Source organism: Anguilla anguilla, chromosome 1 (genome assembly GCF_013347855.1).
Source record: "Anguilla anguilla isolate fAngAng1 chromosome 1, fAngAng1.pri, whole genome shotgun sequence".
NCBI lineage: Eukaryota > Metazoa > Chordata > Actinopteri > Anguilliformes > Anguillidae > Anguilla > Anguilla anguilla.
The window spans coordinates 19,289,358-19,304,755 of NC_049201.1; the positions used below are offsets into that span (position 1 = coordinate 19,289,358).

Here is a 15,398-nt window from a genome sequence, read left to right on the forward strand (position 1 = left end):
GCCACCCTCATAGTTTCAACAGGCAGACCAGTCTATAACAAATAGCTTTATTACAAACACACACACACACATTTTGTAAAAATATATTACTTGGAGGTAGTAAATACTTTTAATAAGATCAGAGATCCCATTCTCACATTAAGCTGGAAAACACCCACACAACCCTAATAGTCTGCCTACGCATGATATCGGCTCAGGGGTTACACGGGGATCATTTCCATTCTTTTGGCTTTAAACTGGCAATCTAATTCAGGAAATCCAAATCATTATCCAACAAGGCAACAGAGATGTCTGATGTCCTTGACTTAATTTGGTAAAAATACTACTTCAGAGCACTAAGATAGTCATGTCACACGTATATAAACCAAGCAACAACAGAACTTTTGTCATACAACTTGATGAAATTAAAATTAAGTACAGTATTGTGGGCAGGGATTGCATGAATATTAGTATTAACCTACATCACTATGAATAAATGTACCCTATTACATATGATAAATGACTTGTTTAATTATGTAATGTTTAACTTCAAATGTTAACTGCATAAAAAATTGATTTGGGGTGGGACATTTAGCCTACTAAGACATCTGACATTAATAATTCACAAGTCTGTGATAACTGACACCACACATTATAAGCACGCTTACATGGTGGCTTCACAATGGGAAAAGTACTGAAGCTTAAGAGTCTCTCCAATTCAAAACTAAGATCATGATAGTTAAAGCAGCCAAAAAGTGATAGCTATAGTTAACAAAAATACCCTTTTTAAGAAGAAGTTTCTTCTCAGAATACTGAAGGGTCTAATTTGTGGAAAGATACTAGCTGCAGATATACTTTAGCAATGACTGCTTTTGATGCTGTGTAGTCTATATTTTACCTAGGGCCACCAATTGGTCTATCGTATGACCCACAGGGATTTAAACTTGTATTTTATGTTTATCCTCCAGGTGTCACTGCAGGCACCATAATGGCACAGTCAACAGCACACATTATACAACTAAGTGGTCAGTTATGATTATTATAACAATAACTAGTTAACCTAATGTGGGGAGAGTGAAAGAAATTAAAGTGAACATGAATGGAACATCACATGCATACACTACAATGCACACGCTACTTGTGGAACAAGCGCAACAGCATCTGCCTGGTACACTACACAGATTTATTTTGCACAACTTGCAATTAAAAAATGAATAATGTAAAGATAACAATAAAGTAACAAATACAATTATGCAAACATCAAATAACCATTGTCTGTGCTTACTCAGTTCCTACAGTGCCCTCTAAAAATATGAAAACAGTAGAGCAAAATTTGTTATTTTTGCTATATACTTTGGATTTGACCAAAAGATAAATATGAGACAAAAGTGCAGACATAATATGCATATATGTTTTAACATTTTATATAAAAGGCTGTTTCTGTGTTGAGTTTTTTCAGTTGCGAAACAGTAAGTTAAAGGATGAATGGCAGGTGGTAACTGTTGTCAGGCGTTTCTTTTTGCATGGATTGTTCATACATAGCAGCTGTGAGTGTCTAGTCCTGGTTTTAGACTTTGTTTTCATCTGTGGAGATTGCATTTGGATGGCATACACCATCATGAAGGTCAGAGGACTAACTATGACTGAAGAACAACAAATCTGTAAACTGAGGGGATTCATTGAAAAGGATAGCACTAAAACTGGGTATATCAAGTACAGCAGTTTGAAAAGTCGTGAAACCATATGTACTCTGAAACACCATATAGCCTAGGTCACCCAAGGAAGACAACTGCAGTTCATGACATACAAATCACAAGAGCTGTGAAGAAACACCCTAGAACAACAGCCAGTAACACTACCAGCAGTATCCAGAAGGCAGGGTGAAAATATCACAAGCCACCATACACAGAATACTTTAAGTGCAGAATTATAGAGGCTACACTGCAAGATGCAAACCTCTCATCTGCAGTAAAACTAAAGACAAGATTAGAATTCACCAAAAAATACTGAGAGTCCTCGAACAAAGTTTTATGGACAGATGGACCAATATAAACCTTTACCAAAGAGATGGAAAACCAGTGTGGAAAAAAGTGTGGAGAAAGAAAGGAACAGCACATGATCCAAAACATACCACCTCATCTGTGGATGGAGGAGGTAGTGTCATGGCTTGGGTGTGAATGGCTGCTTTTGGAACAAGCTCACTTGTCTTTATTGATGATGTAACAGAGGATGGTATAAGTAGGATGAATTTGGAAGTGTACAGACAGATTTTGTATGGCTAAATAGCTTCATGTAGCTGACGCTTCAACCTGGAGGACAATGACCCCAAACACATTGCCAACGCAACCAAAGCATTCATCATTTGGGTAAAATGGAAAGTTTTGGACTGTCAAAGTCAGATGCCTGATTTAAATGAAGTTGAGTATGCATTTGTCTAGCTGAAGAGGACACTGAAGACAGAACCCCCCCCCCCCCCCCCCCCCACCCCAAAACAAAGATAAATTGAAAGCAGCTGCAGTGAAGGCTTGGAAAGGCATTTCCAAAGAAGATAACAAACGATTGGTAATAGCAATGTGTTGTGGACTTGATGCAGTTACCGCTTGCAACCAAATAGTAGACTTTATTGCTTTGATTTAGTTTTAAGTTCATCTGTAAACTTTGTTTCATACAACTGAAAATGGGGGGACTCAACTCAAAAACAGATTTTTCTTTAATGGTAAAGCATATGTATATGTAAATCAAAATTCCATGGAGAAAAAGAAGCTGATTTTCTGTATTCTTGTCTCATATACATCTTTTGATCTCAAATCCAAATGCCTTATCTATACAGCAAAAAATAATTAATTTCGCTCTACCGTTCCCATACTTTTGGAGGGCACCAATTAGTTTATTAGGGAAGACGACTGGAGCCGTGCATTTGGAACAGCTGATTGACTCGAGGCACAACGAAAGGTTATCGACCTCTGGTTGGCGGAGGATTTAAGTACATGCGAGAAAACAAGGGAAGACAAACCAGTGTCTGTAATCATTGTAAGAGGTGTTGAAAACGGATGTGTATAAACGAAGCCCTGGCTTTGTTATGCACAATTACAACATCACTACTTACTCTTGTTCGTCTTCTGAGGAGGACTCGTAATCCTCTGTGTCCCGTATCGCGGCTGGCATTTTCTGCTGACGGAATCTGCTTTATGTCAGCTCTTTGAGGTTATGCCTGCAGTCATCTCGAGCCGACAGTAGCAAGTCTCATTCAACTACAAAACAGTGTGTTCAAAGAACAAGCACTTGTCATTAACGTTGTGCTGAACAGCCTAACTGGCAAGGTTTGCTGACATACTGCTTGTGACGCCCAATTTAGATGACCCATCACAAACGTTTGTGGCCAGTTGGGTTGCCATCTACTTTGACATCACCTAGCACCTTGATGTTATTTGTTCAGTTTACTCTGGATTCTATTCTTGCTGTGCCTTTCTTACAGCCAAACAGTCTAATATACATGGGATTTCCTAACCTAACGAGCCAGTTAAGGTTAGCTAGCTAGATAACCTGGTTATCAATTTGCCCTTCACAATAGAACAATATATCCAAAACGTTATGCAAACTTTATCTTACAGGAGGGACACCAATTCAAACATTTCCCGAAAAAGTGCGCAGTAATGAGAACTTATTTCAAAACATTTTTACCAACGCAAATTAACGTCGGCTGGCTAACGTAAATTCATCCAAGGCATCCCTAACTGGTGCTAGCTAGCTAAGACCCTAAGAGCACGTTTCTTCGCTGTTAACAATCTAGCTGGTAAATGAATGTTATTGAACAGCTATCTACATGTTAAAAATCTTGTCGATTCTTCAGATTTTACAATCATTGCAGAAGCTTGTCTAAATTAACTCTCTTGAGTCTACTTCCCTACATAGTCTAAGTGCTAATGTGAAGTTGCTAGCCAGCACTGGACTAGCATTATCTACGCCTCTCCTTGCAAATAGTCTTGATTTCCGAAACTGAAATTATCTAAAGATTATCTTGCAAAGTATGCATAACTCCATAGATACCTGTTTTACGTCATTATAATTATATTTTGCGATGTCGCCCCATCAGGATATACTGTCGCTAATAATTTAATCTGGTCAGTTTATCTTCCAGTTGTAACTACAACAACCAACCGGCAACCAACAAAAAGAGCATGCGCTCTTTCCAAAACAGTAAAGAGTGTGACGTCATTAGAACGTTTGAATTATTGGAGCATGCGCGTTAGTTTATATTCCACAGCATAGGAACGTAACCTTTTTACAGTCTCTGAACGTAACCTGAAGATTGGCGGAGCAATTATATTATTAATATTAATATAATTAACATATGGGGGCGTAACAAGGACCTAGAAATACTGAGGTCAAGAGTTTCGGTTGGGAAGGGGTGAGGTGAGGTGGGGGCACTGAGTTCCTATATAAACTCTATGGGTGGGGATTGGAGGTTAGGCCAGGGTATGCTATTTTTCCCTTTAATTTATTAATTTAGTTGAGGATGCATTTTAGGGTGTGAAAGCTGTACATATGAATCTAGATTAGACCTAAATAAATTGCAGCTGATGTTCGCACTATAGAATTATATGAAATGTAGACTTTGGAAATGGACATGGAAGAAAAAAAACAGAGGACATGACAATGTTAATATCATGAACAGGAGCTGAATGAACTATTCCCAATAGATATAACATCAGAATCGTTATTAATAGATTTCCCCAGTCACTGTAAAATTTCCCAGTAACTGTAAAAATTTCTTGAGGTATAGCATCAAACACAATAGCTTATTCCTTAGGTGTAATTGGTGCTCTAAATTTAGCTATAAATATGCTAGCAAATGACCATCTTGCTTGACCAAAAATATGATTTTCAAACCATCATTTGACAAAGATAGATTTTTGTCATTGAATATTCTTATTAGAGGTAAAATATCTATTAGGGGGGAATTATGTTTATAAGCTAATGTCTGGGCCAGCAAAGCTTGTATATGATATTTAGTTAATTTAACCTTACCTATTTTATAGTCACATTTCAGTGACTCTAAGAAATTAAACTTACAGAAATTCTGTACCACCCAACAAATTAAACAATTGCTTTTGAAATGTATTTCACATATAATTTTTATTTAATACATAAAAATACTTTAAATTTATTATTTCATTTTTCATAGCTCAATACTTCCAGACTACCATTCCCTGGGGAATTTGCATGAACGGTCTCTGTTCACAACTGAAGTGGCGTTCTTTAACGCTATTGGTGGAATGAGTAAAATAAGGCGGACATTAAATCACGCTAGTGACATGGCGACTCGTGTAGCCTGCCGACTCTCTATTTGATTGGACAATGTAAATGTCTATCAAATGTATCGCCATTGAATGACATGATGTTTGTCCTAATGATTGGACCTTTCTTGATAGTTTGTGCAACTACCCAATTAACTGGCCGCTTCTGTGTTGTATTATGCGCCGCAGTTAAGGTAAGTTAGCAAGCCATGGTAGCTAGCTGTCAGCACTTGAAATTATATGTTATGCGTTATTGAAGTAGCTTGCACGCAAATGTTCCTGTCGTTTGAGACGCTTTGGTTATGCAGACCAAGCATGCTGCAACGCTATGGAGGTACAGAGTCTGTGGTACGGAAGGGCTAGCTGCTTGCTAAGGTGATTTCGCTGTGTAGGTAGCTAATGTTAGCGAGGTAGACTGTTCAATGAATGGGAGCTAGCCAGCTTGCTTACTTACCTTTCTGCCTCACTGACCCGATTTTTTTTGTAAACTTCAAGTTAATAGTGAAACAGTTATATGTAGGTAGGTAAGCTAACTCTGTTGAACTGCGCGACGTTTTTACGCTGGCTAGCTTACCTATTGATGTGTAGTCACCACTTAACATAACGTGTACGAGGTAGTGTACTGTTTTCCATGTACATTTTCTGGATTTTTTTCTCAAGCAGTTTACCAAACTATAGATGTTAGTGTCATAATTATAGTCATATTAATTGAGGTAAGGTTAGTTAATTTTTTAACACTGACAACCAAAATACGTAGGCTATGTTTATTGCGCTCTTCTAGGCTAATCAATTTATCATTTCCAAAGAGAGCAAAGATGAGCCGGTTCCTCAATGTACTGCGAAGTTGGTTGGTGATGGTGTCTGTCATCGCCATGGGAAACACCGTACAGAGTTTCCGGGATCACAGTTTCCTCTCCGAGAAACTTTATACTGGAACGCCAGAGTTTGGTGAGTTTCTTGATGCGCCCTACGTCGACACCTCGCTCTCTCTGCTAGTGACAATCAGCGTGAGTAGGGATTAGCTCACAGGACTGTGTAAGAATTTATACATTTCTGTGGTTTAGCTACATGGACTGAGGTATTTAAGATTGGCCACGCATTGTCAGGTCAGGATTTCCTTCAGCAAGTGAAGACTCCAAGGTGTTTGCTGGCTGTATGAAACAGGAATGTATGTAGCCTACACTACACTCCTGTTTTAATGCAAGGATGAAATCAGAGACTTCAATTAGTTAGTTTGTATGCCAACTGCCGATTTATAGAACAGAATTTCGTATATTTCACTGTTTCCCTCATACATTACTACAATAACCACAGACGCAGTTAACATTTTTTAAAAACCTCTTTTCACTTAGGGATTCAAGAAAACATTCAATTTGACCAGGGTGGTCAAACTTTTACAAACAACTGTTGATTAAATATATAATTTCATAGTGCCGACCTTGATATTGAAGTAGGGGCTGTATCACTTCACTATTTGCAGAGATTGTGTGTCTGGTTAACATTTTAGCATATAATATTTGCTGTATGGGAATTATAAAATGAATAATTTTAATATACAGTAAGTTGTCTGGAAAATGCATGATTTTGTTTCATTGCCCTGACTAAAACAATTGTGGGAGAAAGTAGGAATATTCTCAAAAATACTTAAGTATTTATTTTTTGATTGCATTTTATAAATACAAATGATGCTATGCACCGTTTCGTATGGAATTTGTGCTGGTGTTTGACGAACTTGGCATCTTTTTGTAAAAGGCCACGATTGGCTGGCTGTGCATTCTGAGCCAAAGTTCAGAGCTCGCCTCAGTAAAATGGGTAATGACCCAGAGCAGGCCTGGTCAAAGTGGAATGCATGCCAGTGTGGTGCCGCCAGTATCTGTAACAGCTGTAGGAAGTGAACAGCTATTAATCTGAGGGAGCACCTTCCACAAAGCACCAACACATCAAATTGAATTTCTTACACTCTGACATGCACAAGTGCTGCAAATCACTGTCTTTGCACCATGGCCAAGATTCCTAAAGGACAGCAAGGGGGAGAGTGCAGTGGGGAGGGGCTGAATGGCTTTCTTAGCCTTGGGCACTCAGCACAGAGATGAAGCAATGCTGACACACCCTGCTTGGACCACAGCGTCGGTCATAATCAAGACCAGACTGAGAGGGGCGAAACGGGAGCACAGCTCCCCCCTCGCACTATTAAACGAGCTAAATGGTTACGGGAAACAAGACCAAAAATGAAATTAATAAATAAAACTATATGGTCTTCTGGGAATTCCCAATTGGGAGCGAATTGCTTGTGTGCTGCCCTTATTTGTGTTGCTTTCGGTCTATGTTGAGCAGTTTGATGAGAAGCAGTGCCATGTTCTCCGTGGAACTGTTCACCAGTGCTGCCACTGTGTCGTCCAGTTACATGTTCATTTGCGACATGGGTACATCGTCCAAAACCTCACTCAGAAATATTCGACTACAACTGGGAGTACTTTTCCTTTAGGCATGATTCCCCAAGCTTAGTCAAGTCAACTGCTTGTATCGTAACCTCCCCTTTGTGCATGCAGTCATGTCACTAGAAGAAATTGTGATCTTACATGATGGTAAATTAAGTAAAAATACTGTATTCAAATACATAATGACACACCATAGACCATATTTAAAATATTTTAAATGAAGTTTATCATTGAGCTCACTGTCATACCCCATTTTTAATACACTTTACCTCCAGTAAAGGCCAGCTTTTTCCCAGTGATCTGCTATTTATACTGGTCATTTTAATCAATTCAGTGATGTCTATATCTTTAACAGTGCCATTTAAACTTATCTGAGGGCTTCTAAAGCCATTTAAAATCTATTATTTGAAAATTAAAAGCAATGGGGGAGAAACATGGACAGCAAGAACAATGTACACTAAGGTAATTGTTCAGAATACTGGCATTTCAAGGCTTGCAAACTACATTTAATACACACCCTGTGGAGTCGTGGCTGCCCAGCCCATGTCATAATCAACACTGCTGTCATGCAGATGCACAACAGAAGCTGTCAGTGACACAACTTTCTTTGTTTATGTGTTCTGCAGTAAATGGCCTGCAAGCACGAACCTTCGGAATCTGGACCTTGTTGTCATCTATAATTCGCTGTGTTTGCGCCATTGACATCCAGAACAAAACGTAAGGTGCCCGTCCATTCTGCACTGCCATTGTAGCAATTCATGTTTTTCTCGTTGGATTCCTGGAAGTACGTTGGCTGAAGGAGTGTTTACTCAATGACTGTTACTCTTGCACATCTTGCAGGCTCTATCATATCACATTGTGGACATTTGTTCTGGCACTGGGGCACTTCCTCTCTGAAGCTTTTATTTACAAAACTGCACCTCTGACGATTGGCGTTATGGCACCCCTCATCGTCGCTAGTGAGTATTGCATTTTGCGGCCATTGAAGCGTGTTTGACAGACAAATGGAGTGTAATTAGAAAATGTACTTCCGTATAGTTTATAAAATAATTGTAAAAATATTTTTATTGTTGTACATGCACCTGACTAGCTGTGTGAGGGGAAATGAATGAATCAGTATTTGCCACACTGAAAAAAGTCAACATTAGCATTTGAAGATGAATTGAATGTGGTTCATTGATTGCATTAGGCAGCCCAAAATGACCCGCCCGTCTCTGCAGGTGTCTCGGTCCTGGGCATGCTCATTGGGTTCCAGTGTATCGGTGAGCCTCAGGAAGTGATGGGGGCGCGGCAGAAGAAGCGGAACTGAGCTCGATTTGCCACCATGCGCCGTGCCACGTGACTCCGCCCCTCCCGACCACCCCCAACCCTTCTTGCACTCCCCGAGCCTCGAGTGCATTAAAAAAAAACTGCCATCAACTCTTTTGAGGGGACGGGACAGGGGGACAGAACATTGGCTTCCTTTTTAAAATGTGAATATTGAATACTTTGGTCTTGCTCTACAGTCAGTGTTGCCATGTGGGTGTGTTCTGTCGCTCCCTCCATTCCATCTGTCAAACTTCCAAGAACATTACATGTTCAACATTGATTGACACGGCGTTGTATTGCAGGCACCAATGGATTTTCTTCCCTCGAACCTGGACACTAACCATGGACTATTTTAAATTTGTTTTTTTTTTTTTGGGAGGGGGGGGTGTCATGATCAGGCTGTGTAGGGACATGTCTTCATTATGCAACATCATACTTCATTATGCATTATCGCAATTGGAAGATGTTCAACTCAAACACCTTGTGCTGAGCAGATGACTGTCAATGGGTTAGGGGTTGTGCCGATACAAACACAACGTGGAAGTTACAGACAGAAAGTAGAGGCTGGTGATGGGACTGTGGCAAAAATCCCCTAAGTGAGATGTGCTCTCTCATACTCTGATGATGTGGCATCTTATCAATTATTCCAGGACCAAACCTTGCAGAAGATGTGAAGTCATGAATTCTACCTTTTGTAAAAGGTAGAGGAAGGCAGTGTCAAATAAAGGTGTTAATTAATTCTGGCTCTCATTTTAACCCCAGAGGGAGTGGAGTGTTCATTTACAGTGATTGCCATACATGTTATAGAAAACCAAACATTTTTCATGGAAAATAATCTTTATTTCAACAAAATAGCTTCATAGTTCACACCTGTAACGTGTATAAATGATGAGTAAGAACAATTTGTAGTACAAAACTATAATTGTTATTCTTTTGTATTATTAAATAGCACAAGCTTCACAAATCACTTTTCATTGACAGGTATAGAAAATTAGCCTACTAAACAATGTTATAACCACTGATGTAGTAAGATAATGGTATTTAGGATTACAGAACAATTCAGGAAAATCACTGCTGTTTTTAGAAACACAACACATTCATAAATATTAGCAGAAAAATCTTACTTGAAATAGTATATATTTTTTATCAATAACAAATACAGAGAATCATACATATAAATGCTAAAATACAATTTGCCCAACTATGGCTTCAGTTTTAACCAGAAACTTGGTTAAATAGAATTTATTGATATGAAGCAAAAAAAATCATATACCCCCATTGTACAGTACACCATATGTTAATTTCACAAAATTGATCTTTGATCGCTAAACTGGTCTGTGTTTTACAGTAATCTACCTAGTTTTATTGACAGATGTACAGAAGAGTCCATTTCACAGCAGTATCCACATGTTTCATGGTTGCAGCTGCCATGACCCTCTGGTTCTATGAAACTAACTTTTGTGCTTGGAGTCAGTAACTATAGTATTATTAGAGAGTGCTCACTAATGAACACAAAGATCTGCCATGGAGTAATATACTACAGTCCTAAAGTGTCTGTTATTCTCTCTGAGAACGCTGTGAAGGCAGGACTTACGTGTCTACTGTACAGGTCAGAAACTGACCTTCTGAGACATTCCCAGATGCACAGCATCAACTGTATCAATGGTATTGGTGTTCCAGGGTACCTCCCTGCTGTTCTCGTATGGCAGATGGTAATCACCGTCCATTTATCACCACACTCCATACCTGCTCGACAGGTGGTCTGGACCGCCATAGTGGGGAAAGTACCATACCACTGGCTGAATCAGCATTCTAATTTTAACTTTCATATTCTAAAAAAATAGAACAGTTAAAAATCTTCAGCAATGTAAAGATTTGTTTGTATTGGTCTAGTATAAGAAAAATCAAGCACAATTTGAATATTGCTCATTTAAGAATACATACATAATCCCTTACCATTGTGGGATTTGGTAGAATGCACTGCTGGTAGGATTTTTTATAAAAGTATTCGATCATATTTCCAAAACTCATGTGTGTTGAGGTCCAATGTAAGCTACAAAGTGAATTACGCTAAAAGTTCCCTAGGTGACCGCAGTAATTATATTATTTGAAAAGTCAGAATTTGTTACTGGATAGTGAAATGAGAATAGCTCCAATCCAGTGATCAGCCATGTGTTTGAGATGAGGTTGGGTGACTGGCCATCTCTCCATCCATCTCTGACAGATTCCTCAGTCCTCACCTGTTTATCACTGGGAGACAGTTTTCCCTGACAACAGTGCAGCACTGTATGTTAAACTGATGCTCCCAATCCTCACATTCTTAAAAGGGAAGCAGCATTACTTCAGTTGTTTGTGTGTGTATGTTCATGTGTCCCTTACTTGGCCTAAGGAGATGTTGTCTGTACTGTGTGCGTGTGTGTGTCTGTAGTGGTGTTTATAGCTGTGTTTCTGCGGACGCAAGTTAGCTGCAGGTTGGTTACACCTGAAAAGACTCTGGGGGTATTTCCATAGCCAATTGGTACTGGAGATGCAAAGGCAGGTTTGGAGCAAGCCCAGTGAAGTAAACACTACAACCAGAAAGTGTTTTTTACGCTGCTTACTCAAAGCTAGGGAGCAGTCCTGTTCATAGATCAACATTGGATCACATTTGAAAATCATGTTGCTCCTGTGTTGTATGCCACATATAATCCCTCACCCCAATCTTTTTTGTTTTGGCTGCTCCAAAATTGGTATAGAAAAAATATTTTTAAAAATAGGAATAGCAAAAAAATTAAAATATAGACGGTGCATATCACACATTGGTAAATAAACTAGATATTATAACGGCAGAAGGATTTTTTTATTCTGACGTTATAATACACTAATCATTTCATTTACTGATGTGTGATATAGACACGTACCATAGGCTGTATTAAAAACGTATGGCTCTTAAGATGTGGATGCGTGCAGCACACTAGTAGCGTGTGAGACTTACTGGAAATGCGTATCTCAACACATGCAGCTAAGGTGGGTCAGTGAAAACACGGTTTAAGGTGTGTGAGTAGGGAAGGGAAGGCAAGGAAACAGAGGCATCTGCATGTCCATCCCACAGACTGCCTGTTCCTACAGCTTAGCCTCGTTCAAGACCACAGGTACAGTGAGGCCTTCCTCCAGGTGTTCCTTCAAAGGCTGCCAATCAGAGAACAGGAAATTAAAATTACCACGGTGTTCCTATCTTATAGTCAGACAGCAGAGTACAAACCAATATAATGAGGACAAAGTTTGAGCTAATGACAAAAACCTCCAACAATCAGTATTCCCTTAACTTCATAATATAATATTGATGAATTAAAATGTAATTTTGTTTGATTAATGTTAATTACAATTTTTATTCATTAACTGGCACTTCTTGGGTACATACAAAATGGAGTTAACAGTAGACAAAATGATATGTCACAAGCAGAGAGAATTGCACATTTTTCATACACCCACTATTATTCACGATGCATGTATTTCAGAGCCTGGCCCTGCAGTGACTCATCGCATCTGCAGATTTACAGCACAGTGATCATCAGTCCTCAAAACAAAATCATCACACAGTACGCACACACACACAAAATACATGCACACAATTCTCATTGCAGCAAGAAAAATCATGAACACAGTGAATGTTTCAAAACACATCTTTTCTGAAAGTCCAGATTCTTCAGAAAAAGCATACAACACAGATAAATATGAATTACATTTGTGTAATACAGGTTAACATTTGAACACTTCAAATCACAGGCATCCTGGAGGACTGCAGTGCCTGCTGGTTTTTAAGGCCTTTTGTTCTCAAGGCCTTAATTAGCATCTGATTGAAAGGAAACCACAAAAACCTGCAGACACTGCAACCCCATGGGGATTTAGGTTGATAGAATACTGTTTTAAATACACAGCAACAGCCTTGTAGCCAGAGGAGGAAAATCCAGGTTCAGGAAGTAAAAGCCCTCCTCAGTACTTTGTTCTAATCACCTGAATTTGCTAATTAGCATAATTCGTCAGCCAGGAGGTAGAAATAATCAGTGAAGTCAGTCGGCTGAGTTCATGGGTGGAAGAAACACACGGCAGGACTTTCACTTTCTGATCCCTGGACTTTCCACCAATGCTTGTAGCATAAGTAGGGACAACAGTTTATCTAGGGCAGTTCAATCATCCCTCAGCATGAGCCCCTCCGCAATGCTTCACATCAATTGCCACCAGTTAAGCGCAGATGATAATCGATGGCAGTGTTGCCATGCCATCACATGCTATCCTCCATGCACAACTGACTGTAAGGTGTTTCTCTCTCCTAAGCCTCTAGTAACCAACCATGTTCCTGGAGATCTACCATCCTGTAGGTTTTCATTTCAATCCTGGAGATCTACCATCCAGTAGGTTTTCATTTCAATCCTGGAGATCTACCATCCAGTATGTTTTTCTTTCAACCCTATTTTGGCACATCAGACTCTACTAATTAGCAGCTCCACAAGATCTCTAGCTGTTGAATGAGGTGTGCTTTGTTTGGGTTGGAATGAAAACCAACAGGATAGTAGATCTCCAGGAACAGGGTTGGTTTTTATGCAATTGCATTATCTGCACAAAAATGGTTTAATAAGACTAATCACAACACTGAAATGGTTTGCACATGCTTATAAAAAAGGCTAAAAATAGAAGTCAAATGAAATATGATGCGTTTAAACTTTGATAAAATTTGATCATAGTCTGTCTCTGTTATTAACTGCATTTGGCATCAAGCCTTTGAGGGTTTCTTTGTATGTTTTCAACATGTAACTTGTATTATCTGAGACAAATGCAGTTACATTGATGAAATGACCCTCAAAGTTAAGAAGCCATGGTTTGATGCTATCTGCGACTGAGCTATAAATTATTCAGTGTCGGCAAGAATAACTTCAAATCGAAGTCCATAGATTTTCCTTGCAGAACAAATAATGTGTAAAACATCATTTAGGATTGCCAGCTTTTTCAATTGGAATAACTGCACGCAAATCTTTCACTGGAGGATTCCCCCTAGTTTATTCAGATGCTTTCAGAGGATTGATGCTATTGGCAATAAATGTCAGTCTATTTTGTGCCCACATTAGCCTGTTGTGAACTGTGCAATTTACACTGCACACCAATGGAGTCCATTTATCAGGAGGGTACAGTAATAAACACAGTAATTCAAATACTTTTTTGTGTTTGATTCTCTTCTGATGTTACGTCCATTCCTCTCACCCTGTATAGCCTATTACATCAATTTGTTTCTTTTATGAGGGTCATAACTGAATTATATAATTAATCAGGTGATCGTGACAAGTCAATGCCTGCAGTAACCCCACTGGGATTCAGGTGGTAATGCAAGTTGCCCTAGATCAGTGGTTCTCAAACTCTGTCCTGGGGCCCCCTTGTGTATGCCGGTTTTCATTTTTAACCAGTCGCAAACCCAGAATTTTAACAAGGGGGCCAGGACAGAGTTTTGGGAACCCCTGCCCTGGATGAACTGGTGTTTCTAAGCACAGGACATGGTTAAAATGTTTGGGGGGGGGGGGAGGGTGGTGGGCTCTGTGCAAGAAAACAGGAGTGGCTGTACAAAGAAAGTTGGTGGAGACGATCACAGAGCACTAAGGGCCAACTAATTACTAGGACTGCCATTTGGAATTTGGCTACAGTTCCTCATTTGTTAAATCAAACGGGTGCCATATGACTAATAGACTGGCATCGTTTCATCTTCACTAACTACTAACAGACTGATCTGTGCTACAGTACCAAAGCCTTTTTCTCAAGTTTTAAGCATGATACCACTTCTTGTTTTGGTGGGCAGTGGCCCCTCTCCAAACTTACCTTGCTGTGTGAATAAACGTAAGCCCGGTACTTCTGTTATAACCTCTCTACAACATTAAATGAATGTTCAGAGAAAGGGAGCTTCAATTAGGTTAACTTACAGTAACTGCAGCTGTTTCAGATAGGCTTGGTGTGGTGGTAAGTTGGTAGTTATAGCTCCACACAGAAATGAGTGTGGATGATAAGTTGGTCCCCCTACCTTGGCGCATCTGTGTTTGGGGTTTACTGGGGTTGGGGTTAAAAGTCAGGACTGCGGCTGCAGGTAGTTGTGGGGCTTGTGGCCCCATAGTTCTGACTTGAAGAATGGAGGCCCGCAGCCTGAAACAACAGCTTGGGGTCACACACACGAGAGGCTCACACCTCCTTAGTCCCAACACTGCCTCCACACCCAGGCTTCCAGTAACACTGCCCACCAGCCCTCCAACACTCCACCTGCATCTGCCCCCTGACTAATAATGACTCATCAGCTGAGTCACTCGCTAGAATACTAGACTGTCAAAATTCTGGTGTGCATTTGCTGTGGGGAAAGAGGCCA

General features: G+C 39.7%; 3 protein-coding genes across 13 annotated transcripts in view; 1 reads left to right on the top strand and 2 right to left on the bottom strand.

Moving 5' to 3' along the window:
• Window positions 1–4,163, bottom strand: part of ttll5 (tubulin tyrosine ligase-like family, member 5) — an 85,913-nt gene extending 81,750 nt beyond the window's left edge. For both annotated transcript variants that reach the window (XM_035415453.1, XM_035415447.1), the window contains exons 1-2: window positions 4,027–4,163; window positions 3,086–3,230 (exon numbers count right to left, since the gene is read on the bottom strand). In XM_035415453.1, coding sequence (XP_035271344.1) covers window positions 3,086–3,144 — 59 coding nt within the window. In that variant the 5' untranslated portion in view covers window positions 3,145–3,230; window positions 4,027–4,163. The remainder of the gene's footprint in view (window positions 1–3,085; window positions 3,231–4,026) is intronic.
• A 1,204-nt stretch (window positions 4,164–5,367) lies between these two features.
• On the top strand, window positions 5,368–9,778 carry erg28 (ergosterol biosynthesis 28 homolog). 2 transcript variants are annotated; one of them, XM_035414840.1, is made up of 5 exons: window positions 5,368–5,470; window positions 6,083–6,224; window positions 8,341–8,431; window positions 8,555–8,673; window positions 8,935–9,778. In XM_035414840.1, the coding sequence occupies exons 1-5, from the start codon at window positions 5,375–5,377 to the stop codon at window positions 9,021–9,023; spliced, it is 537 nt and encodes a 178-aa protein (XP_035270731.1). In that variant the 5' UTR covers window positions 5,368–5,374; the 3' UTR covers window positions 9,024–9,778. The 2 variants fall into 2 exon arrangements, with proteins under 2 accessions (XP_035270731.1, XP_035270740.1); XM_035414849.1 differs by lacking the exon at window positions 5,368–5,470 and adding an exon at window positions 5,477–5,651.
• A 62-nt stretch (window positions 9,779–9,840) lies between these two features.
• flvcr2a (FLVCR heme transporter 2a) overlaps window positions 9,841–15,398 on the bottom strand; it is a 44,429-nt gene continuing 38,871 nt past the window's right edge. For 4 of the 9 annotated variants that reach the window (XM_035414780.1, XM_035414730.1, XM_035414712.1 and 1 more), the window contains one exon: window positions 9,854–15,181. In XM_035414780.1, the coding sequence (XP_035270671.1) occupies window positions 15,101–15,181 (81 nt within the window). In that variant the 3' untranslated portion in view covers window positions 9,854–15,100. Of the gene's footprint in view, window positions 15,182–15,398 lie in introns of all 9 variants that reach the window. The other 5 variants (XR_004764896.1, XR_004764895.1, XM_035414740.1 and 2 more) reach the window with 5 other exon arrangements.